The sequence below is a fragment of the Pristiophorus japonicus genome, chromosome 5 (assembly GCF_044704955.1).
Source record: "Pristiophorus japonicus isolate sPriJap1 chromosome 5, sPriJap1.hap1, whole genome shotgun sequence".
Lineage (NCBI taxonomy): Eukaryota > Metazoa > Chordata > Chondrichthyes > Pristiophoridae > Pristiophorus > Pristiophorus japonicus.
In genome coordinates this window covers 240,262,359-240,287,891 of record NC_091981.1, presented here as the reverse complement: position 1 = coordinate 240,287,891, position 25,533 = coordinate 240,262,359, and the positions used below count along the sequence as shown (strand labels likewise).

The following is a 25,533-nucleotide window of genomic DNA, read 5'->3' as shown; positions in this document are numbered from 1 at the left end:
CAGGTAATCAGGAAGGCAAATGGAATGTTGGCCTTCATTGCGAGAGGGATGGAGTACAAAAGCAGGGAGGTCCTGCTGCAACTGTATAGGGTATTGGTAAGGCCGCACCTGGAGTACTGCATGCAGTTTTGGTCACCTTACTTAAGGAAGGATATACTGGCTTTGGAGGGGGTACAGAGACGATTCACTAGGCTGATTCCGGAGATGAGGGGGTTACCTTATGATGATAGATTGAGTAGACTGGGTCTTTACTCGTTGGAGTTCAGAAGGATGAGGGGTGATCTTATAGAAACATTTAAAATCATGAAAGGGATAGACAAGATAGAGGCAGAGAGGTTGCTTCCACTGGTAGGGGAGACTAGAACTAGGGGGCACAACCTCAAAATACGGGGGAGCCAATTTAAAACCGAGTTGAGAAGGAATTTCTTCTCCCAGAGGGTTGTGAATCTGTGGAATTCTCTGCCCAAGGAAGCAGTTGAGGCTAGCTCATTGAATGTATTCAAGTCACAGATCGATAGATTTTTAACCAATAAGGGAATTAAAGGTTACGGGGAGAGGGCGGGTAAGTGGAGCTGAGTCCACGGCCAGATCAGCCATGATCTTATTGAATAGCGGAGCAGGCTCGAGGGGCTAGATGGCCTATTCCTGTTCCTAATTCTTATGTTCTTATGTTCTTACGTAGGAGTAGGGTTGGGACGGCAGAGTGATGGGGATGTGATGAGACGCACAGCAGTGTGAAGCGCGGCTTTTCATCACCTTTCCTGATCTAATGAGTTCATTGAAACATATCCGACACTGCACTCAGGTCCTCCTGACAACATTCCTGCTGTTGACTTCTTCTGCTATTTGGAGCCAGGCTCCTTGGTCTGCTGGGGAGGACTCTTCCACTCATCGGAAAGGAAGAGGGCCTCCCTGTGTGCTCTCACGTCCTCCACAAGCATATAGAGGGAGTCATCTGAGAACCAGGGTGCAGTCATGTTTGCTGGACTTTCCAACACTCCAATGCAGTTCCTGCACTATCCTAGAAGAATCTTCAAATGTAATGTGGCCGTGTCTCCTTTAAATATCCTGGCTGAAAACACATCGTCCATCATGTCATCAGACCCGCTCCATTTAATAGGGCCGAGTAACATGCAGGGCTGCCTTAATAGGCCCCATTGATGGAAATTCGATCTCAGGATGAAATGAAGAACGGGGTCGCGACCCTCCACGGCGACCGCCCGCACTCGACCCGCTCAGGTACAGAAAATTGTGGCCTCAGTTGTCAACAGTCATGCCACAGAGAGAGATGGGAAAATTTAAAATATGATATTTATAATCAATACAAAGAAATATGTCCTTATAAGTTCTTCCTGTTTCCTGGGTGAAGATTGAAGAAGCTATAATCCCACAATTCTGAAGTCTTCTCCTTTGAGATAGCCAGTTAAAAGGTATAGAACGTTTTGAACAAGCCTCTCATACCTCTTCTATTCTGTTTTTTCCTTGTGTAACTCTGTATCAGTCTCAGATATTAAATGAATATCTAATACATGAGAAGAAGTATTAATACCACAGTGCATTATGGGTACTATGTCTATAAAATAATATGAAGCACTGTGTATGAAGGTTAAGTATTAATTGATTAACTCTAGGTGGATTCCCCGCTCAGGCCTGAGTTAAAATTACAGTCGGGTCTCAGTGATGCTGTTGGGCCACATCCCGCATATGTAAATAAGGACCCTTTTGGCTCTGGGTGCATGTCCTTATTGTCTGCTCAGGAAAGCAGGTTAAAGTTGCAGATGTTATGATTATGGCAACTTTTGGACAGATTAAAGCCAGGGCAATTTTAACTGCCCACACGCAAGGCTTCTGCTGAGTGAGCAGGGTTAAAATCACCCCCATTTCCTTCTGCAAACATGACTTCCAATGAGCTAAACTAAGAAAATGTAATGTTATGACGACATGCAGCATTATACATGCTTGAATGGGTGACAGGAGAGCCTGTCCTGCAAATCAAGTGAAAAAACATGTCTTCCTTGTGCTTTAACTAAAGCCCTTGCCGTTTTATTACAATTGTGCCCCGCACTCCATAGTGTGATTAAGAAGAAGAAAAGAAGGACTTGCATTTGTATAGTGCCTTTCATGACCACCGGACAACTGAAAGTGCTTTACAGCCAATTAGGTATTTTTGGAGTGTAGTCACTATTGTAATGTGGGAAACGCGGCAGCTAATTTGTGCACAGCAAGGTCCCACAAACAGCAATGTGATAATGACCAGATAATCTGTTTTTGTTATGTTGATTGGCCAGGACACCAGGGATAACTCCCCCCCTCTTCTTCGAAATAGTGCCATGGGATCTTTTACGTCCACCTCAGAGAGCAGACGGGGCCTCGGTTTAATGTCTCATCTGAAAGATGGCACCTCTGACAGTGCATCACTCCCTCAGCATTGCACTGGAGTGTCAGCCTAGATTTATGTGCTCAAGTCTCTGGAGTGGGACTTGCATTGACCTGCATATCTCCCGGATAAGCAACGTCTCGATTTCAAAATTCTCATCCTTGTTTTCAAATCCAACCGTGGCCTCACCCCTTCCTATCTCTGTAATCTCCTCCAGCCCCACAACCCGCCCCCCCACCCCCGCCCCGAGATGTCTGCTCTCCTCAAATTTTGCCCTCTTGAGCATCCTTGATTATAATCGCTCAACCATTGGTGGCCGTGCCTTCTGTTACCTAGGCCCTAAGCTCTGGAATTCTCTGCCTAAACCTCTCCGCCTCTCTACCTGTCTTTCCTCCTTCAAGACACTCCTTAAAACCTACCTCTTTGACCAAGCTTTTGGTCACCTGCCCTAATTTCTGCTTGTGTGGCTCAGTGTCAAACTTTTTAATCTCATAATACTCCTGTGGGATGTTTCACTACGTTAAAGGCGCTATATAAATACAAGTTGTTGGTTGTCTCAAATATTAAGGACTGCCCCCTTCCCATTTAATTATTTCCAATTTAAAAAATAAATGATATTATTATCAACAGATGAGCCCTGCCCCAATGCGTACAGAATTAAAATGAGTTTTTCATCCTGACATTAAGAGAGGTTTTGCACAGGTTAGACTCAGATAATGCAAAACTGCCATGCTTAATGGGTTGCAAACACAGGTAAGTCTTTTCATATTTTAATTTGAAAAATCAAGATTGCCTATTCACAAAAGCACATCTGAAAATCGTGTGCTGATTGTGCCCCTATGATCTGATAAATCATTGTGAGATTCAGGCCTGAAAATACGGCAGATGGTAGGTGCACCTCATGCATAATTTCATACATGTCTGAAAGTCAAGCTCCAGGAGTTTGCCTCATTATGCTACAAGTCAATTACAAAGTCAACGGTACAAATACAGAAAAGTGCACTTCATTAAAATACATGATATTAAAATACAGCAACAAAAAAAAATAACACGAAGGTAGATTTTCTCATCCCGGCACTGTAGTGGTGGCTCTGGACTTTTCACAAGCCCTGTGCTGCTGACGGTGTTCTGGGCTGACCTTGCTGGACTCTGAGATTGACCTCATTAATTATACACAATCCTGATTGGAGCTGTTGTCGGGAGTTGGCTGCCTGCAGTATGTGGGAATATCTGCAGCAGTAGTTGCTGTTTAAAGGGGCTTCAATCTGTCTACGCAGAAACCTGGAAAAGGCAGGGGTAAGTTGAAGTGAAAGCTCAGTTTCTTGATGCACCTTTGCAAGTGCTGCTTCAAGAAGTGCAGCAAAGGAGGATCATCCTGGATCGGACTTCTAGGCACCCTCCCTACAGGAACAACATTGGCTTTGCTTGGTGTGAGGTGGCTAGCTGAGTGATGCATCTTCATTTACTCACATGCAAACTACTATGCAGAATGGACACTTTGGGCTGGATTTTCAGTTATCTACCGACTCAGTAAGCGGCCAGAGTTAATGGGAGCGTAAATGGTTACCGACTGGGAGCGCAGCTTTTAGAGCCCCAAATGAAAATTCATGAAATGCTCACCAGGGGCGCAAACCAGTAGCGCCTGGCTGCTGACAATCACTTCGATCATGACGTATTCTTGGTGCAACGCCCACACTTGCGCCCTGGTTGGTAAATTAGATGCGGGCCCTCATTTAGTGGCCGTCAAGAAAAACAGTCGGTACAGGCTTGCAGAGTCGTTAACTGGTGGCTGCTTAAAGGGATAAGGAAGCGTTTCCCTCGGAGGTCACAGTCAGTGCAACGTTTACATACAGTGGTGAGTGTTATATATGTGGACTTGTATTTACTCTGTACAGCCACCAGAGGGCTCATTCCCCGAAGTCACAAGGGATCCCATAATCCCTTGGGAGCACAGTTATTTAAGAAGGCTTCACAGATTGGAGAGGCACTCTGAAGACTTACAATAAAAGACTAAGGTCACACTTTACTTTGAGCTCACAGTGTTCAGTCTGACTCTTTTTCCATACACAACAGTGAGCCTCCGCATTTGCAGTGGCAGACAGAAATAAGAGTTCAGCTCGAGAAAAAGTGATTTTGAAAACTTTTAACGAGTGCATTACTAGCTGCATCTTTAAGACTCCGTTTTTCCCGGGATCTGAATCGGAATTCGGCACATGCGCCCTCGGTTAAATTTAGCGCGGCATTTTTGTTAGCGTCCCCCCAGCCCTGATGTGCAATGGCTGATTTAGCGCCCTCTTCAACCGATTCTGACGAATTTCTGGGCGAGCGGCGCAAACCTTTTCAAGGCACTATAAGTACCACTCTGCCTCAATTAACGCCACAACAGAGGCACAACCAAATTTCTCCCCCTTTTGAGTCTCATTGTTTGTAATCTTCAAACTTCCATAGAATTATATAGAATGTTACAGCACAGAAACAGGCCATTTGGCCCAACAAGTCTATGGTGGTGTTTATGCCCACACGAGACTCCTCCCATCTTACTTCATCTTACCCTATCGACATATCCTTCTATTCCTTTCTCCCTCATGCACTTATCTAGCTTCTCCTTAAAAGCATCTATGCTATTCATCTCAACCACTCCATGTGGTAACGAGTTCCACATTCTCATCACTCTCTGAGTAAAGTAAAGCATGTTCAACATCTCAACACTAATCGTTAGCTTGCAGCACAGAATGTGGCATCATGGAAGGGAGCAAACCCGAATGAGAAGTGAGTTTCCTAATTTCAGACTTTTCAGTGGCTTCAAATAGGTCATGCTGGACATCCTGGAGCTCAAGAACAAAGAAGAAGTGGGCCAAAGTGAATCTGGGAGCTCATGTTAAATCTTTAGTGTCAGCCATGGCTCAGTTGTTAGCACTCTTGCCTATGAGTCAGAAGGTTGTGGGTGCAAGTCTCACTACAGAGACCTGAGCATATAATCTAGACTATCAGTACAGTACTGAAGGAGTCATCATCATCATATCATCATAGGCAGTTCCTCGAAATCGAGGAAGGGGAAGTCATGTTTGACAAATTTGCTGGAATTCTTTGAGGATGTAACAAACAGGGTGGATAAAGGGGAACCAGTGGATGTAGTGTATTTGGACTTCCAGAAGGCATTTGACAAGGTGCCACATAAAAGGTTACTGCACAAGATAAAAGCTCATGGGGTTAGGGGTAATATATTAGCATGGATAGAGGATTGGCTAACTAACAGAAAACAGAGAGTCGGGATAAATGATTCATTCTCTGGTTGGCAATCAGTAAATAGTGGGTTGCCGCAGGGATCAGTGCTGGGATCCCAACTATTTGCAATCTATATTAACGACTTAAATGAAGGGACCGAGTGTAACGTAGCCAAGTTTGCTGACGATACAAAGATGGGGGGAAAAGCAATGTGTGAGGAGGACACAAAAAACTTGCAAAAGGACATAGACAGGCTAAGTGAGTGGGCAAAAATTTGGCAGATGGAGTATAATGTGGGAAAGTGTGAGGTTATGCACTTTGGCAGAAAAAATCGAAGTGCAAGTTATTATTTAAATGGAGAAAAATTGCAAAGTGCCGCAGTACATCGGGACCTGGGGGTCCTTGTACATGAAACACAAAAGGTTACTATGCAGGTACAGCAAGTGATCAGGAAGACCAATGGAATCTTGGCTTTTATTGCAAAGTGGATGGAGTATAAAAGCAGGGAAGTCTTGCTACAGTTATACAAGGTATTGGTGAGGCCACATCTAGAATACTACCTACAGTTTTGGTTTCCATATTTACGAAAGAATATACTTGCTTTGGAGGCAGTACAGAGAAGGTTCATTAGGTTGATTCCAGAGATGAGGGGGTTGACTTATGAGGAAAGGTTGAGTAGGTTGGGCCTCTACTCATTGGAATTCAGAAGAATGAGAGGTGATCTTATCAAAATGTATAAGATTATGAGGGGGCTTGACAAAGTGGATGCAGAGAGGATGTTTCCGCTGATAGGGAAGACTAGAACTAGGGGGCATAATCTTAGAATAAGGGGCCGCCCATTTAAAATTAACATAAGGAGGAATTTCTTCTCTCAGAGAGTTGTAAATCTGTGGAATTCGCTGCCTCAGAGAGCTGTGGAAGCTGGATCATTGAATAAATTTAAGACAGAGATAGACAGTTTCTTAACTGATAAGGGAATAAGGGTTTATGGGGAGCGGGCAGGGAAGTGGTCCTGAGTCCATGATCAGATCAGCCATGATCGTATTAAATGGCGGAGCAGGCTCGAAGGGCTGTATGGCCTACTCCTGCTCCTATTTCTTATGTTCTTACGTTCCACTCTAAACCTGAGTTCTCAGGTGGCTGAATAGTCCAATGCGGGAATTACAGTCTCTGTTCCAGGTGGGGCAGACAGTGATTGAAGGAAAGGGTGGGTGGGGAGCCTGGTTTGCTGCACGCTCCTTCCACTGTCTGCGTTGGATTTCTACATGCTCTCAGCGACAAGACTCGAGGTGCTCAGCGTCCTCCCGGATGCTTTTCCTCCATTCTGGGCGGTCTTGGGCCAGTGATGCCCAGGTGCTGGTGGGAATGTTGCACTTTATCAAGAAGGCTTTGAGGGTATCCTTGAAATGTTTCCTCTGCCCACCTGGGACTCGCTTGCCGTGTAGGAATTCCAAGTAGAGCGCTTGCTTAGGGAGTCTCATGTTGGACATGTGGACGATGTGGCCCTCCCAATGGAGCTGGTCGAGCGTGGTCAGTGCTTTGATGCTGGGGATGTTCTGAAGGATGTACTGAAGGCGTGCTACATTATTGGAGGTGATGTCTCTCAACTGAGATGTTAAATCGATCAATTTCTAATGATCCTCAGGCCTCTTTGTTTGGATTCCGCCTCCTGGGCTCCAGATTAAAATCTACTCCTGTATCTTGATCTGTTACAAAAGCGAAATACTGTGGCTGCTGGAATCTGGAATAAAGACAGAAAATGCTAGAAATCTCAGCAGGTCAGGCAACATCTGTGGAGAGGAAGCAGAGTTAACGTTTCGGGTCGATGACTCTTTGTCAGAACTGGAGAGTTTTCGGAAAGAACAGATTTTAACGAGCACTGAAAGGGGGAGGGGAAGAACGAACAAAAGGGAAGGTCTGTGATGGATTAGAAGACAGGAGCGATTAGAGAGACAAAGGGGATGATGGCCCAAATTCAAAAGCTTGTTAAGAATCTGTTCTTTCCGAACACTCTCCAGTACTGATGAAGAGTCATCAACCCGAAACGTTAACTATGCTTCCTCTTCACAGATGTTGCCTGACCTGCTGAGATTTCCAGCATTTTCTGTTTTTATCGTGATCTGTTTCTGCCTGAGGATGACTTTCCTTTTCCTCTACCTAAAATAGATCGTAGATTCATACTAACGTTACAGCTTGAGTGAGGCCATTCTTTTCCTGTTCTCTGAAATAACTATCCACTTTGTCTCATGCCCTTGCCCTTTCCCCGTATCCTTTTATATTTTTCTTTTCAGATATTTATTAACTTCCCTTTTAGAAGTTGTTAAAGATTCCATTTCTTAACAGTCCTGACTCCAATGGAGAGAAAAATCGGTTACGGTGATAACAAGCGGCCATCACTTTTACACCCCTGCCAAAGTTGCAAGTTTTACCCAATCTGTTTTGCACGGAGGTCTGTTAGAAAGTGGAATGCTCTACTGGAATCCGTAACAGCATTTAAAAGGGAAGTAGATCCATATCTGAAAAGTAAACTTTTAAAAGATATGGAAAAATGGCACGTGAGCAATTTTCCTAGCCTCTCCCTTCATTCTTTTGATTATGATCTTAAATTTATGCCCTCTAGTTACTGACTTACTGACTAGTGGAAACACTTTTCCCAGTTTATTTTATTAAAATCTCTCATAATTTTGAATACCTCAATCAGATCTCTTCTTAACTTTCTTTGTTCTAATGAACAAAAGCCCCCGTTTCTCTCGGCTCTCTTCACAATTAAAACTTGGTATCATCTTAGTGAATCTCTTCTGCACTGTCTCCAATGCGTTGATATCCTTCATAATGTAGGGCATCCAAAAGTGGACAAAATATTCTACATAATAATTACAGCTGAACCAATGGTTTGAATAGGTTTAGCATTTGCAAATCTGAACCATTTCATCCATCTATTTTCTCCATCTACTCACTGTTATGTATGTTGACTGGGTTTTACCTGCCACCGCAGGGTGCGACTGTCGGAGTCCTAATGGTCACTGGCAGACATGTGCAAGCCGTGTATATAATGTTGGCAGCCATGTTGAATCCTCACTTTGAGAATGAATAAACTGGAGTAAGGTCATGCCTGAACTAGCTCACCATACTTAGCCTCGTGGAGTTATTTGATACTTAACAATTGGCAACGAGTTAAAAATACAAACTTTCACACAACCATGTCTGTTGGAATTTTGAAGAGATTCGTGGAAGGGGAAGACTGAGAGGATTTCACTGATCGCCTCGAAGGAACCGATAACGCAATTAAGCGCAGGGCGGTTCTCCTCACCATTTGTGGGTTAAAAATTTATGGCCTTATCAAGAATTTACTCTCACCGACTCGACTAACGGATAAGACTTACGATGAATTGTGTACACTGGTTTGGACCCACTTTAAACCGAAACATCATCATGGCGCGGTATCGTTTCTATATGCACAATCACTCCGAGGGCCAGGACATGGCAGAATTTGTCGCCGACCTGAGACGTCTTGCTGGGCCGTTGAACTTCAGAGCTGTGTTAGAGGAAATGCTGCAGGACTTTTTTGTGCTTGGCTTTGGCCACAAGTTCATCCTTCGAAAGCTGCTAGCTGCTGAATTTCTAGACCTGAGCAGAGTCATCACGATCGCCCAGGCATGCATGTCCACGGACGAAAACTCGAAACAGATATCTTTCCAGCATCGAAACTCACTGGCAAGTACTGTGCTTAAAATAATATCATCGGCAGGCAGAGCTGCACATGGCAGGGCCTACTCGTCCGCATTCATACGACCTATAACTGCTTATAGTCCGCCTTCGGGAGGGTGAATCAAATTTCGCCTTGTTGGCGTTGCGGTGGCTAACATCGGAGCCATCAATGCCAATTCAAGCAATATGTGTGCAAAGACTGTGCAACAATGAGGCACCTTCAGCAAATGTGTCCACAACCGAGCAGGCGTGCTGAGACACACCGCGTGGCTGAGGATGATCGATCCAGCGTGCATCAAGCGGCACAGGCAACTCAACCTGAGGTACAGGACGAAGAAGTGTATGGGGTACATTCTTTTACCAAAAGTCCTCTGATAATGCTGGAAGTTAAATTAAATGGGGTTCCAGTATTCATGGAATTGGACACGGGTGCGAGTCAGTCAATAATGAGCCGAGGGCTTTGGAAAAGCTGTGGGACACTAAGGCAAAAAGACCCAAACTGAGCCCAATCAATGCGAAGCTGCGTACCTACACCAAAGAGCTCATACCAGTCATTGGCAGCGCCGCAGTAAAAGATAGAGCTGTGCATGATTTATCGTTGCGGATTGTTCCAGCCAATGGCCCAACGCTGTTCGGCAGGAGTTGGTTTGAGAAAATTAAATGGAACTGGAACGATATTAAAGCCTTATCATCAGTGGATGACGCTTCATGTGCTGAAGCACTGAGCAAGTTTCCCTTGTTGTTCGAACAAGGCATCGGCAACTTCACGGGAGCCAAGGTGTAGACCCACTTAGGCCCGGATGCAAGACCCATCCATTACAAGGCTCAGGCGGTTCTGTACATGATGAGAGAGAAGGTCGAGATCTGGACAAATTTCAACGGGAAGGAATCATATCACTAGTCGAGTTCAGTGAATAGGCCAGTCCAATTGTCCCGGTGTTGAAAAGTGACAGTCAGGATCTGTGGCGACTACAAGGTAACAATCAACCGAGTCTCAATACAGGATCAGTACCCGTTACCCAAGGCTGACGACCTGTTTGCAACGCTGGTGGAGGGGAAGTCGTTCACCAAATTGGACCTGTCCTCTGCTTACATGACTCAGGAGCTGGTCGAATCGTCGAAAAAACTGACGTGCATCAACGCGCACAAAGAACTGTTTATATACCACAGATACCCTTTCGGAACTCGCTCGGCAGCAGCTATGTTTCAGAGAAACATGGAGAGTTTGCTGAAGTCCATCCCAAAAACCGTCGCCACTGAACACCTGCACAACCTGGAAGAGGTTCTACTCTGGACAAAGTAGGATTCAGGCTAAAAAGCTCCAAGTGTGTTTTCATGGCACCAGAAGTCGAATTCCTGGGGAGAAAGATTGCAGCAGACGGCATCAGGTCTACGGACTCGAAGACAGAGGCCATCAAGATTGCACCCAGACCCCAGAGTGTGACGGAGCTGCGTTCGTTCCTGGGTCTTCTCAACTATTTTGGTAACTTTCTACCTAGTTTGAGCACATTGCTAGAACCCTTGCACATGTTGTTGAGAAAGGGTAATGACTGGGTTTGGGGCAAATCTCAAGACAGAGTCTTTGACAAGGCCAGGAACCTGCTATGTTCCAATAAATTACTGGTACACTATGACCCATGTAAGCGGTTAGTACTGGCCTGCAATACCTCATCATATGGGGTCGGTTGTGTGCTCCAGCAAGCCAATGTATCAGGCAAATTCCAACCAGTTGCATACGCATCCAGAAGTCTGTCTAAGGCTGAAAGAGCCACAGTATGGTAGAGAAAGATGCTTTAGCATGCGTATATGGGTTAGGAAAATGCACCAGTACCTGTTTGGGCTTCGGTTTGAGCTTGAAACAGACCATAAGCTGCTCATTTCATTGTTTTCTGAGAGCAAAGGTATAAAAACCAATGCCTCATCCCGCATCCAAAGATGGGCACTGATATTATCCGCTTATGATTATGTCATCCGCCACAGATCAGGCATTGAAAACTGAGCTGATGCGCTTAGCCGGCTACCATTACCCACAACCAGGGTGGAAATGCTGCAGCCCGCAGACTTGCTGCTGGTCATGGATGCCTTCGAGAGCGAGGGGTCACCCGTCACGGCTCACCAAATTAGGATCTGGACCAGCCAGGATCCTGTACTGTCAAGCGTAAAAAGGTGTGTCCTAACTGGAAATTGGTCTGCCATTCCAAGGGAAATGCAAGATGAAATTAAGCCTTATAGCCACCGCAAAGATGAACTGTCTATTCATTCTGATTGTCTGTTATGGGGTAATATTGTAGTCATGCCAAAAAAAGGCAGGGAAACTTTTGTGCGAGATTTACACAATACCCACCCAGGCATTTCATGATGAAGGCCATTGTCAGGTCTTACGTTTGGTGGCCCGGCATTAACTCGGACTTGGAGTCATGCGTGCATCAGTGCAACACTTGCATGCAACTGAGTAACGCACCTGTGGAGGCTCCGCTGAGTCTGTGGTCATGGCCATCCAAAACGTGGTCAAGGATCCACATAGACTTTGCTGGCCCCTTTCTCGGCAAACTGTTTTTAGTAATAGTGGACGCTTACTCCAAATGGATTGAATGCGTAATCATGTCATCCAAAACGTCCACAGCCATTATTGAAAGCCTCCGGGCTATGTTCCCCACCCATGGCCTGCCCGACGTCCTTGTCAGCGACAACGGACCATGTTTCACCAGTTCGGAGTTCCACGACTTTATGGCATCAAGAAAGGGTCTGCCGCTTTCAAACCCGCGTCTAATAGTCAAGCAGAGCGGGCTGTCCAAACTATTATGCAGAGCCTAAAACGCGTGACTTACGGCTCCCTACAGACCCGCTTGTCCTGCATTCTGCTTGGTTACCGGACGAGACCCCACTCGCTCACTGGGGTCCCTCCTGCCGAGCTGTTAATGAAGAGAGGCCTCAAAACCAGGCTCTCCCTTGTACACCCGGATCTCAATGATCATGTCGAAACCAGAAGGCAACGGCAGCAATGGTACCACGATCGCACGGCCGTATCACGTGACATTGCTGTTCATGACCCTATGTTTGTCCTGAATTATGGTCATGATCAAAAGTGGGTTGCTGGCATGGTTTTGGCCAAGGAGGGGAACAGGGTGTTCGTAGTCAAACTGTTAAATGGCCAAACGTTCAAGAGGCACTTCGACCAAACCAAACTGTGATTCATAGACAACCCAGAACAAATTGAAGATGACATAATCATCGACCAAACAACACATATCCAACCATCAGTTGACCCTTGTGTCATTCACAAAGACGAACCGACCATCCCCGACAGTCCTGTCAGACCGACTGCTCCGCAATGCAGCAATGGTCCTACTAACTCACCCAAGCTAGGGTTCGAACTGAGAAGATCAACCAGGGAGCGGAAGGCCCCGGACCATCTCACCTTGTAAATACAACCTGTACAAAGGACTTTGGGGGGAATGATGTTATGTATGTTAACTGGGTTTTACCTGCCAACGGAGGGCGTGACTGTCGGAGTCCTAATGGTCACTGGCAGACACGTGCAAGCCGTGTATATAATGTTGGCAGCCATGTTGAATCCTCACTTTGAGAGTAAATAAACTGGAGTAAGGTCATGCCTGAACTAGCTCACCGTACTTAGCCTCGTGGAGTTATTCGATACTTAACACTAACAATGCTAAATCCACTTGAGGTTGTTTATAGTACTCTTCACAGTTAATCATTCTCCCTATTCTTGTGTCATTTGCAACATTTAATATTGTTCCCCCCAAACCCAATCCAGGTGGGAGATACCACAGCTAACATCCTTGCAGTCTGAAAAATATCCAAATATCACTGCTCTCTTGTCAGTCCTGTAACCAACTCCCTATCCATAGATTATGATGATTTTAGAGACTCTAACAGGTATGAATTCTCAAAATCCCCAGACTGCTTCAAGAGATTTATATTACTTTTGATAGTTATCCTGATGGCTGCATGTGCCTTTTTATATCTTTGCTCAGCTGCTGTTCATGGTTATCTCAATGATATCATGAGCCAGAACCTTGAACTCCAGGAAGTTATCTGCCATCTCTTTCAAACAGCCCTTGCACAGATTGTCTTAAAATGAAGACTGCAGGAGAATCGAGCATTCCCCTACACGATCCTGTGTTTCTGCTCATTGACCCCCTGAGTTCAATATGTAGATGTGGAGCTACACTGATCACTCATTTCAAATTCATTTCATGACTATTTAAAACACCTCGGAAATCTGTCTCCTCCAGTGATTTGCTATAATTTTCCCAAAGGTCAGAATGCTGAGCAGCACTAGTTAACTTTCAAATCTTTTATGAAGCTGATGTTTTCTAATGAATTGAATCAACTGGAAAGAATCTGCATATCAGGAAACAAAGGAATAAGAAAATGAGGAAAGCTTTCTATATAGGCTTACTTAAGACATGCTTTTCCTCCAGAGTGCTAGGGTGTCGTGTAGTGAAGTGCAGCTGAAGACTTCCCTTAAGCTTAGGGCTAGTACCATAATGTTCACATAATGTATGTTATCTTACTAAGTTATTACATAGGTACAGGAGTAGAATAACACAGCCTGGACCAAGTAATATAGGTTATTTAAAAAAGCATCTTGATATTTGAGTGGAATTAGCACATGATTCACTTGTTCTGTGTAAAATACTCTAAAAGGTCTGGCGAGGAGTCATTGTCTGGATCTGTGCAGTCATGGGTTGTATGCATTGCCATAGAACAAGTGGCAACGCCTGTGGAATCTGCAGTGGAGCCCTCAGTGGTGTAGACCTTAGGCACAGTGGGAGCATCTCTCATGAACACTCACATTGCTGCTATAGAAGACAATGGTTCAAATCGAAAAGATGCTGCCTTGAGTAGTGAAACAAGTAAAAGCTTGCTTTCAAAATGTTTATTGCCTGATTATTTTATAATACATTGTGGGCTTGATTTTAAACTCTCTTTGCCTGATGTTTACAACAACAATTTGTATTTATACAGCTACTTTAACATAATAACAGCCCAAGGCGCTTTGCAGGAGTATTTTAAGACAAAAAATGTGACACCGAGTCACAAAAGGAGAAATTAGGGCATGTGACCAAAAGCTTGGCCAAAGAGGGAGGTTTTAAGGAGCGTCTTAAAGGAGGATAGAGAGGCAGAGAGGTTTAGGCAGGCAATTCCAGAGCTTGGAGCCTAGGCACAGAAGGCATGGCCAACAATGGTTGAGCGATTATAATCAGGGATGCTCAAGAGGGAAGAATTAGAGGAGCACAGATATCTCGGGGTGTTGTGGGGCCAGAATAAATTACAGAGATAGGGAGGAGCGAGGCCATGGAGGGATTTGAAAACCAGGATGAGAATTTTGAAATCGAGACGTTGCTTAACTGGGAGCAAATGTTGGTCAGTGAGCACAGGGGGAATGGGTGAACGGGACTTGGTACGAGTTAGGATACGGGCAGCCGAGTTTTGGATGACCTCAAGTTTACATAGGGTAGAATGTGGGAGGCCAGCCAGGAGTGCGGTGGAATAGTCAAGTCTAGAGATAATGAAGGCATGGATAGGGATTCAGCAACTGATGAGCTGAGGCAAGGGCGGGGACGGGAGATGTTACAGAGGTGAAAATAGATGGTCTTAGTTATGCCGCAGATATGTGATCGGAGCTCATTTCAGGGTCAAATATGACACCAAGGTTGCGAACAATGTGGTTCAGCCTCAGACAGATGTTAGGGAGATGGATGGAGTCAGTGGCTAGGGAATGGAGTTTGCAGCGGGTCTGAAAATAATGGCTTCTGTCTTCCCAATATTTAATTGGAGAAAATTTCTCCAACAGTTAACAGAGTTATAAAAGCCTCAAAATGGGGTCAGTGGTCTTTGCCCCGTTAATACAGACTCCATTTAAAAGAGGCCCACCAAAGGGATTCACATACTTCACAGCTGCCCAAGTTCTACTCTTAGGCAGTTCAGCAGACTTGTTCATGGAATGCCTACACCAGTGGCATGCTTGGAGGAGTTGGAAATCGGGCAGCTAGCTTTCAAGCTAATGCTACATCTAACCCATCAAGCATCCAAGTGCCAATAATAGCAGAGGTTGACTTAGCAGCCTGTCAGTGAAACCCTGTAGCCAATCAACACACTTGCTCTTTCCACAAGGGAATCACTTAGAAGTAGTAGGTTAGGTGTCACATGCTTGAAAAAAGAACAAGCAAGGGGATAGCTAAAAACAATTATAAATCACACAAGGGATGAAATAAATGCAGTGCACCTGATTTAAGTACTTATGTGTCGCTGTTTTGAGACAATGGGTCTACCCATTCCAGGCAGATAGCTAGGAATGACAGAAGTGCTACTGTAACATCCCAAAGATGAGCTTGATAATCATTCTGGTTGTAATATGAGTATGTTGCTTCTGTCTGTGATTGGTGCAAGAGTGTCATGAGCTGTTGCTTCAGAGAGATGCCTTTGTCTCTCAGGAGCCATCTTTTCACTCTTTGCTTTCCAAATAATGGTGGTGCTCTATCACATTCCTGCTCTTAGTCAATTTGATGGTCATTGGCCCTTCTGAATAATGCGCTGATACATTTGTGGACAACAAACTGGCTGACACTGCAGACATCCTCAGTGCTTTCCTGGCACCAGTTGGAAGCTTTAAAATAGTGTGCTGTGGTGAACAACAACCAACAACAACTTGTAATTATATAGTGCCTTTAACGTAGTAAAACGTCCAAAGGCGCTTCACAGGAGCATTAAATAGATGGATGCTGGCAATGCTGTCCAAATGTTAGATCTTGTCTGGACACTTTCCTCAAGGAAATGGCATGGCTCCTCGCAGACGCTTTATGTACATCCCTTCTGTCATTCCTAGCCATCTGCCTGGAATGGGTAAACCCATTGTGTTGTATGCCAATGGGATCTAATACGCCATCTGACATAGATGCAACCCAAAACTCATAGGGGCGAATTTCTGCAAGGTTCTCCCGATCATTTACTGCAATTGGCAGCAGAGCCGTGGAAGCCCCAGAAAACTGTGTAAAAGGTGATATATCCAGTTATAAATCATTAATACTGCAATTGGAATGAACCAATTTGCTTGTGAAATTAATATTTTGTGTTGTCGCCTTCTTTTATCCTGGAAGATATTTGCACCAGCAAAGGTGAAGTTAATAAAGTTAAATTCATTTTGTATTTGCATTAAAAAAATAATTCCATTACAAGCACTAAATTGGGTTTTACAGTGGCACAAAACTATCAAAACAACCAATGTAAAACTGAAGTTGAAGTGGAAGATTAATAGGCCTGACCTTCAGTAATCCAGTCTATCCACATCTCAGCAGAACAATGTAGGGTCTGTTAGCAAATGCCTATTGAAAATGCGCATTCTATCTCATTATAAATTATTTCACAAACAAATGAATGTAAATAACCCCATAGTAACTTGCCTGGAAAATTCTGGTTAGTTTAGTGAACCATTTTTTCCAATCTCAGGGAATATGACATTCAAAGTACCGTTTTGCATTCTTTCTTTGTCCTAATTGTAATAAAGCCATCAAGGACAATATGAAAAGTTTTAATGGGACAATTCGGACGAACATATATCTGATGCGAGTTTACATTTTGGATTGGTGTACCTATAGGATCGGCGACATTAGGCCTGGGTCCAGCAACCTGAAAACATCAGATAGTCCAACTCTGATTTGATTATAAAGATGTGATTTATCAAGCAAATAATATAACGACATGATGTAGTGCTAAGCCACATTACAATAAATGTTATAACTGAACAGTATTCAGAGGCAGAGAATAGGGAGCACTGACAGTACCTTCGGGATCAGAAGCAAGCCCAGAGTGACAGTCACGGTGAGATGGGTGTGAACAAAGAACAGCATGAGCATCCAATCACTGTGGAGGTTTGACGCCAGTGTAAACCTGCAAAGAGAAACACGATTTTAAAGTTAAAAGTCTTTCAGATTAAAAACTATTATTCTAATCTAAAGGAGTTCCAGAATTATTATTTGATTTTATGTATAGCAACAAACAAGTGCACTGCTTTGGTTTATATCAAGATGATAATTGAGCATATAGCTAAACTATTAGACATTGGCTGCAAAGTTTGCTAACTCCGAAAACAGGCGGGGGATTGTGATGTGCGATTAACCTGCACTCGTTGAGTCCGATGCAGATAGCGTGACAACTTCGTGCTGCCTGCTCATTGTAGTCAGCATCATCATAGGCAGTCCCTTGAAATCGAGGAAGACTTGCTTCCACTCTGAAAGTGAGTTCTCAGGTGACTGTACAGTCCAATACGGGAATTACAGTCTCTGTCACAGGTGGGACAGACAGTGGCTGAAGGAAAGGGTGAGTGCGGAGTCTGGTTTGCTGCACGCTCCTTCCGCTGCCTGCGCTTGATTTCTGCATGCTCTCGGCGACGAGACTCGAGGTGCTCAACGCCCTCTCGGATGCTCTTCCTCCATTTAAGGCGATCTTGGGCCAGGAATTACCAGGTACCGGTGGGAATTTTGCACTTTATCAAGGAGGCTTTGAGAGTGTACTTGAAACGTTTCCTCTGCCCACCTGGGGCTCACTTGCCGTGTAGGAGTTCCGAGTAGAGCACTTGCTTTGGGAGTCTCGTGTCGGGCATGCATTATCGTAGTGTGCAGCTAGCGGTAACCGCGCTGTTCATTGGTTGCACACATCAACAGCAAGCCCCAAATTGTAACAGGTTAGCACCAGTTAAAGCTAGCTTGCATTACCTAAAGCCATCCTGCACCTCTTGAGGGGAAGTGCATTGCGGCTGGAGGAGGTGCTGGGAGACATGGTTGAAGAGATTCTGACCCAGGAAAGAGTTAATAATAGCACAACCTGGCAGAGAATGGATCCAAGGTCTTCTGATGCTGCACTCAAGGCCTTGGTGGAGGAGGTGGAGAGGAGAGATGTGCTCTATCCATAAGGGGGCAGGAGGCCCTCCAGACAAACTCTCAGAAAGCAATGGGAGCAAATAGCCGTGGCAGTCAATGTCAGGTGTCAAGCCCTGAGGCCCTGGATCCAGTGCTGCAAAAGGTTCAATGACCTCACACGAGTGGTCAAGGTCAGTGAATGCATCTTCAAATGCCATATCCCACCAACTGCACCACTTGCCTCACACACTGCTCAAGGCACCAAACCCCCATCACTCACCTACCAACAATTTCCATCAATTAGGACTTATACCTAACATTCATAACTTCACCTCACCCTCACACAGCAGTGCTGCAAGCATCACATCTACATCTCACAGCTTGCACACGCTGCTAGCTATTCAGCCATGACAACCACATCACCCAATAGATTGCACCACACTTATTAACACACATTCCTCTCTTGCAGGACAAGATGATGCACAACCAGAGGCAGCAAGAGCTAACCAGCGGGGGACGGGTGCAGCTGAATGACCTTAACCCCATGGCGGAGGCTGTGCTCACCACCATTGGACCAGCCATTGCTGAGGCTGTGGCCAACGGCAGGACTGAAACAATAGAAGATGATTGTCTCTTCATAGCTAATCCTCTTTCTCACATCCCACTTCCCTCTCATCCTACAATCTCTTCTGATTTACAAGCTGCAGATGCTGCAAACATGCACCTCTTCCTTACCCACTCTGCTCACCACAATCCTACCTTGTGCTTTTCTCCTTTCAGATACCCAAGAGCTGCAACCGGGCCAGGCAGAGGTGGAAGAGCAACAGATGACAGAGCAGGAAGACACTGATGATGAATAAATGCCGTCACTCGATTTCACACTCGCAGCCACCAGCTCAGATACTGATACTGCATGTAATTTAGAGGATAGCAAAGAGGCGGGATCTGCACATGGTGAGCCACCAGGCACAAGTGGCCTGCAGCCAGGACAGGGGGCAAGGGTTGCACAAATGCCAGCTCGCTGGAGAGTGAGGTCACACACATGTTCTGCTGCAGAGGACTCAGATGAGCAATTTGACAGGGCAGCCTGCAGAAAAAGGTTGATGGGTATGCATAATGAAATGCTTGGTGCATTGGCAGGCCTGCCAGAAAGCCTGCGTGCAATGTCATGGAGCATGGAGGAGTCTGGCACTAATTTGGAACAGGCTTTGCGCAAAGCTTGGAGCCTATCTGTTCCAGCATGGAAGTGGTGGCCAACTCCATTAGCACTTATGGATCCAACCATAATGCAGTGTCTGATGGCTGATGTCTCAGCTTCCATTGCAACAGAAGCTGACCCAACATCTGGGTGCTGCCAAGCAAGCTGTTCTCATGCAAGCTCAGCTTGCTGCCATGATGGTTGTGGATACCAGTGTTCAAAGGGGTGTCACAGTAGTCAAGCAATCTGTCCTCCAACAGATTACTAAGATTGTTGAAGCACCGCCCCGGGCGAGTGGAAGTGTCTCCGTGGAGCATAAACCTGCTTCTCTCAGGATGACAACATTTGTCCTCCCACCACTGTGGTTCTGCCAGTGCCTTGCTGTTGCCTATCAGTCAGTCAGCCAAGACCGAAGCAATCCGAAGCCCAGCCTTCTAGGCCCAGAGCTGCTCAAGGTGGTCCACCAAGGCCATCTGCAGTCTCCCCCACTGAAATTCAGCAGCTTTCTACCAGCCATGCTGCAGCCACTGGGGTAGCACTGTGTCGGAGCACTAGGACAGGCAAAGCCGCAAGGAATGTCATTTAATAAGGGAATGCACAAGGATGATTAGTTGACATTTGTATGCAATATGAAATGCTTTGATTGATAAATTTAGTTTGGAATATTTATTTTGTGTTGGCTTTTATTTTTGTATGTGACCAAGCAGACACTCTGATGGTCAGTGATAGAGGGAAGGTAGAGTGGGGAATTGGGCTTGCGTTTACTGATATTGCAGTCGGATGGACAGCCCGGCCAGAAAGGGGCTGTCTAGGTTGCCTCCTCCCAGCCTCTTCCTCCTTCTTCTCCACCTGCTCTTCAGCTGGTCGCTGTATAGCTGATGGCAAGGGCTGTGCCCTTTTGATGGCAAGGTTGTACAGCATACAGCAGACCAGCACGAGTCTTGACACCCACTCTGCCGAGTACTGCAGGGCTCCTCCAGAGCGGCCCAGGCAGTAGAAGCATTATTTCAACAGGCCAACGCATGGCTGCATGGCTTTCGTTGTATGCATGCTGCCCACGTGCAGGTGAGTTGCGCACTGGAGTCATGAGCCATGTTGTCAACAGATAGCCATTGTCGGCCAGTAGCTACTCTCTGGTTGGTTCGTAGTGATGGCTCAAATGCAGATGGCACAGCAGACTGCCGCAGAATGAAGGCATCACGACTGCTGCCAGAATACTGGGCATTCACCGGCATGATTCGCTGGGTATGGTCACACATCAGGTGGACATGGAGGGACTGGAAACCTTTTCGATTGCGGTACATCTCAGAGTTGACATGCGGTGCCTGCAAATCACATGCGTGCAGTCAACGGCAACCTGCACCATGGGAAAACCTGCAATCCTCACAAAGCCATGTGCTCGATCTGCCTGCTGCTGTCTGGCAAGAGAGAATGAAATGTACTCAGCTCTCTTTGAATACAGAGCCTCAGTGACCTCCCTTACGCAACAGTGGGTGGCAAACTGTGAGATGTTGCAAATATCTCCAGCTCCTGCCTGGAAGAAGCTCGACCTACAAAAATTAATGGTCATGTCACGGTCACAGTCAGAGTCACTGGCAATGCCAGCCTCGCCCTGCACTGAGGTTGCAGCTGTGGCTGCAGCAGGTGGCAGATTTCAGTGAGGACCTCCTTAGTGAAGCACAGTTGTCTGACACATTGTTCCTCGCTGAGGTTCAGGTAGATTGCTCCCTGAACGCCCTGAGCGGATTAGGCCTCGTGCTGAGAAACCTTCTCCCCCTCCTCCTCCTCTCTCTTCCAGCAGCTTGACCTGCTCGTTGTCACCTCTGCCTATTCTCCTAGTAATGCTGTCAAGGGGAATGCCTGCAACTGCACCCAGGCCTTGTCTGTGCAGAAGACAAACTCAGATGAAGACGTCGTTCAGCACTTCCCACACCACTCCCTGTAGACTTTAGCAACTTTAAAGAATTGTAGAAAGCAAGAAACACGTACAATCACAGCAACAGCCAGAAGAAATCAATCAGCAACTAAGCTGAAAGTAGTTGATGATCCCTTTAAATAGCGCTGGCGGGAGTCCTTCCTGCTGCTGAACGCGTGTTCAGCTGTGCGAGCTTAAGAGAGGGCATTATCTGGAGCGTTAAGCTCTAAAATGGCAGTACTGGTGTCAAATCAGTGTTACACACTGATTAACGTCAAGATCTGCCTTCTCTGCATACATCCGGCAAATGCTGACAGTGCGCGCGCTAATGCTCTCATTAATATGGCGTCCGGCGCGACTCACACCAGAAGTATGTGTGTGTGCCACGGCCGCAATTTTGGATCCAAAACCACATTCGTAGCGCCAAAAAAACGCGTCCTATGGATCCGAATTTTGTGACCAACATCTTGGGCACAGAGGTTGGGCCTCTATTCATTGGAATTCAGAAGAATGAGAGGTGATCTTATCGAAACGTGTAAGATTATGAGGGGGCTTGACAGGGTGGATGCAGAGAGGATGTTTCCACTGATGGGGGAGACTAGAACTAGGGGGCATGATCTTAGAATAAGGGGCCGTCCATTTAAAACTGAGATGAAGTGAAATTTCTTCTCTCAGAGGGTTGTAAATCTGTGGAATTCGCTGCCTCAGAGAGCTGTGGAAGCTGGGACATTGAATAAATTTAAGACAGAAATAGACAGTTTCTTAAACGATAAGGGGATAAGGGGTTATGGGGAGTGGGCGGGGAAGTGGAGCTGAGTCCATGATCAGATCAGCCATGATCTTATTGAATGGCGGAGCAGGCTTGAGGGACCGTATGGCCTACTCTGTTCCTATTTCTTATATTCTTTTGTAAATGTTACTAACACTGCAAACAGGCTATTGAACAAGCAGACTTCTGTAGGGATATCAACAGACAGTGAAGCTTTGTTGCATTCATCATTTTATTTTACATCATCTTTTTTCTGTATTCTTACAGTCCAGTTGCCTGGCAAGTATTTACCCATCTTTCCTGCAATTATGTTTTCGCATCTGTTATAGCACTGAAATCGCCCTAACCAATAAATGGTGTCCTCTGTGACTGTCACCGCAGTGCGCTATCCCGCCTTATATGGGGTCAGCTGATGATGCTCCAGCGGCTGTCTCCTCATGATGGCCAAGTTATGCAGCATGCAGCAGACCACGACGAATTATGGAGACCCATTGAGAAGAGTACTGCAAGATGCCACCAGAGCAGCCCAGGCACCGGAATCTCTGCTTAAGGATGTCTATGCACTGCTCGATGATGCACCTGGTGGCACAATGAGTGTCATTCTATGGATGCTCTGGTGCTGTCCTGGGGTTCTGAAAGGAGTGAGCAGCCAAGTGTACAGGGATATCCCTTGTCCCCAAGCAGCCAACCGCAATCCTGATTCGGGCCAGTGAAGACGGCGGGTACACTGGTCTAGCACAGAATGAACGAATCATGGCTGCTGCTTCCCTTGCCCGCTGCCAGTCTGCACGGTGCTGACGGCGATGCCTTCTCCTGCGTGCCGCCCTGCTTCTAACCAGGTGTACCAGGTGTTGCCCTCCCAACACTCCTCCCATCCTCAGGGTGAACCCTGCCAAGCAGGTCTCTGCAACCCACAGGACTCCACTAAAGAGTCAGACCTGAAAGTTGTACAAAAGTACAGGGGCATGTGCAAACCTCTGAGCAGCACTCAGCAGGTTTAATGGAGCCAAAACAATTAATAAAACTATATCAAGCGATAAAATTGCGGACCATGGAAACTGAATATAAAAACACTAATAATTAATAAAACTATATCAAGAGCTAAATACTGCAGATGCATGCTAAAAAATGAAATAAAAACAATAATAAGCAATAAAACTTTTTACCTACCAAAGGGCCCCAGCGGTGTCGCTTTCGAGCACCGCATCGAAAACCTCGCGGGGGCACAGCTGGGAAAAGTCCTACCTTTTCCTCGGTGAATTTCGCTGTGGTAGTCCCTTTCCACTACCGGCTCCCCGGAAATTGCCCGGGAGTTTGCGGAGGCGCTGTCATGGTAATACCGTGCCCCGCGGGTAGCACCCCGGGCTGCTGTGCAACTGGCGATGATGTCAACACTGTGTGCGACGACCCCTGACCGCCCCATGTCAACCCCTTATCGCTCCGTGGGGGAAATTGCCCCACGGGCCATGAGGCTGGCGATTGGATGTCAACGCCAGCTCCGCGGGTCGTGAAGCTGGCCGACATCCGCTCTCAAGGCAGTACTTAAAGGGGAGAGCGCCAGAGTCCTACGCTGCCATCTTTACTGGTTTGCCAACTCTTGGGTCGGCACCAGTATGGCGGCCCTAGCGTGGTCCAGGCCACTATCGCGCAGCCTGGCACTCCGTTTTGGGTGCCGGGTTGTAGGCCCAGTCCCACGCTGCCCTGGTGGCGTAGTGGTGGCCATCAGAGGCCTTGCAAAGTGTGCAGCAGCCCTCCCCACTAAGTAGAGGGAAGGGGCATGAAGCGCGTCAGCGCTACGTGGAGCATGTGCATAACGCTTTACTTCCCGCCCCCGTAGTGCCCCAGGAACTGCCCCTGAAGGAAGTGGAGCGTGGGAGATTGCCCTTAACTTCCTTTGAGGGGCGGTAAGCCCAATTCAGCAGCGGGCACAGAAAGTCTCGGCACCAGCTGGTTACCGCCCCCAATCGGGGCGCACGGCAATTTTGCACCCCCAATGTCTTTGGATGGTGTTGTAAAGGGACAGCATGTAGATGAGGAAGAGAAGAAGCAAAGGACAGATCCTTAGGGGACTGCAGAGGTAAAGGTGTGGGGGCAGGAAGAGAAGGCATTGCCAAAGATACCTTCTCTATGATTGGATCGGTAAGAGTGGAAGAACATAAGAAATAGGAGCAGGAGTAGGCCATTTGGCCCCTTGAGCCTGCTCCACCATTTAATAAGATCATGGCTGATCTGGAAAGTAAATAGCACTTTCATGGAGCTGGACAACAGAGGAGAGGAGTTGGATCAGGATAGTGTGGTCAACAGTCTCTACGATTCCAGAGTAGTTGTGGAGGATAAGGATGGATAGTGCACCATGGTCACATGGTCACCATGGCCAATCACATTCGCTCATTTTCCAGCCGGTGCTGAGTCACCCCAATGAGCCTGCTGTCTGTATTATCAGTGACACATCGAGCTGTTGAGTCTGTTATTTACATCAAATCTGTATTCTATATTTAGAGCCCCATGTTCTTAGCTTAGAATCGTCACCTTTGCCATTGTTTAGACTCAAATGACAAACTTAAATCGAAGTGTGCTGCATTCATCCAATTTTGCAATATTGTTTCATTAGCATAGCTTCAGGAGCAGGCTTGAGCCTAGATTTCCGATCCGGTTACCACCAGTAATGTCTATTGGAAAATAAAAGCTTATGTTGGGAATGGAAAGTTACATTGAAGTGAAATTCAAAGGATTGGGGGCAATGGTGATAGACATTTCTGAAGGTGTTTTCACGGTGTCAAATGACATCGCAACCGATTAGCAACCTTTAGCGTGGCTGAAGGGATAAGGGACTAAGAAGTGAGGAGGCACAACTGAAATGAAAGGAAACCCAAAGTGCAGGCCTAAGTCTGCAGGAAAATGACCGAGCTGCCCAAAACTTCGCCTCCTGTTTGATAGCTGCTGAGGGTGAAGTGGCACTGCATGAGATGGTTGGTGTGCCACTCCATAGTACCAACTGCATAGCTCAGCATTGCAGCATGTCCGCAAGGAGATAGAATCATGTTTCAGATCACAGCTGGTCATTACTGTCACTGGCTGTGCCAGCCTTATGGTAGGGTAGGTGTCCTTACAGCAGATGGTTCTGCATCTGCCTCTGTGCTGATCCAGATCGTTAAAACAGTTCCGGAGTCATTGTCAGGCAAGTGCTTGCAGATGTGCTTGGCGGCACCTTATCATTGCAGCTAATCCTGGTACTATTTATCACCCTGGTATGCCTCTCAGCCACCCGATATCACGCTGGCCTGAATGGCGGCAGATTAGGAAAAGGGGAGGTGCAACGAGACCTGGGTGTCATGGTACATAAGTCATTGAAAGTTAGCATGCAGGTACAGCAGGCGGTGAAGAAAGCAAATGGTATGTTGGCCTTCATAGCTAGGGGTTTTGAGTACAGGAGCAGGGAGGTCTTACTGCAGTTGT

General features: G+C 46.2%; 1 protein-coding gene across 1 annotated transcript in view; it reads right to left on the bottom strand.

The window, feature by feature from the left end:
* The window catches only part of gpr158a (G protein-coupled receptor 158a), a 777,085-nt gene that overhangs the window by 17,267 nt on the left and 734,285 nt on the right, over positions 1–25,533 (bottom strand). Inside the window, exon 9 of the mRNA XM_070880082.1 lies at positions 17,122–17,227. Within this exon, the coding sequence (XP_070736183.1) occupies positions 17,122–17,227 (106 nt within the window). The remainder of the gene's footprint in view (positions 1–17,121; positions 17,228–25,533) is intronic.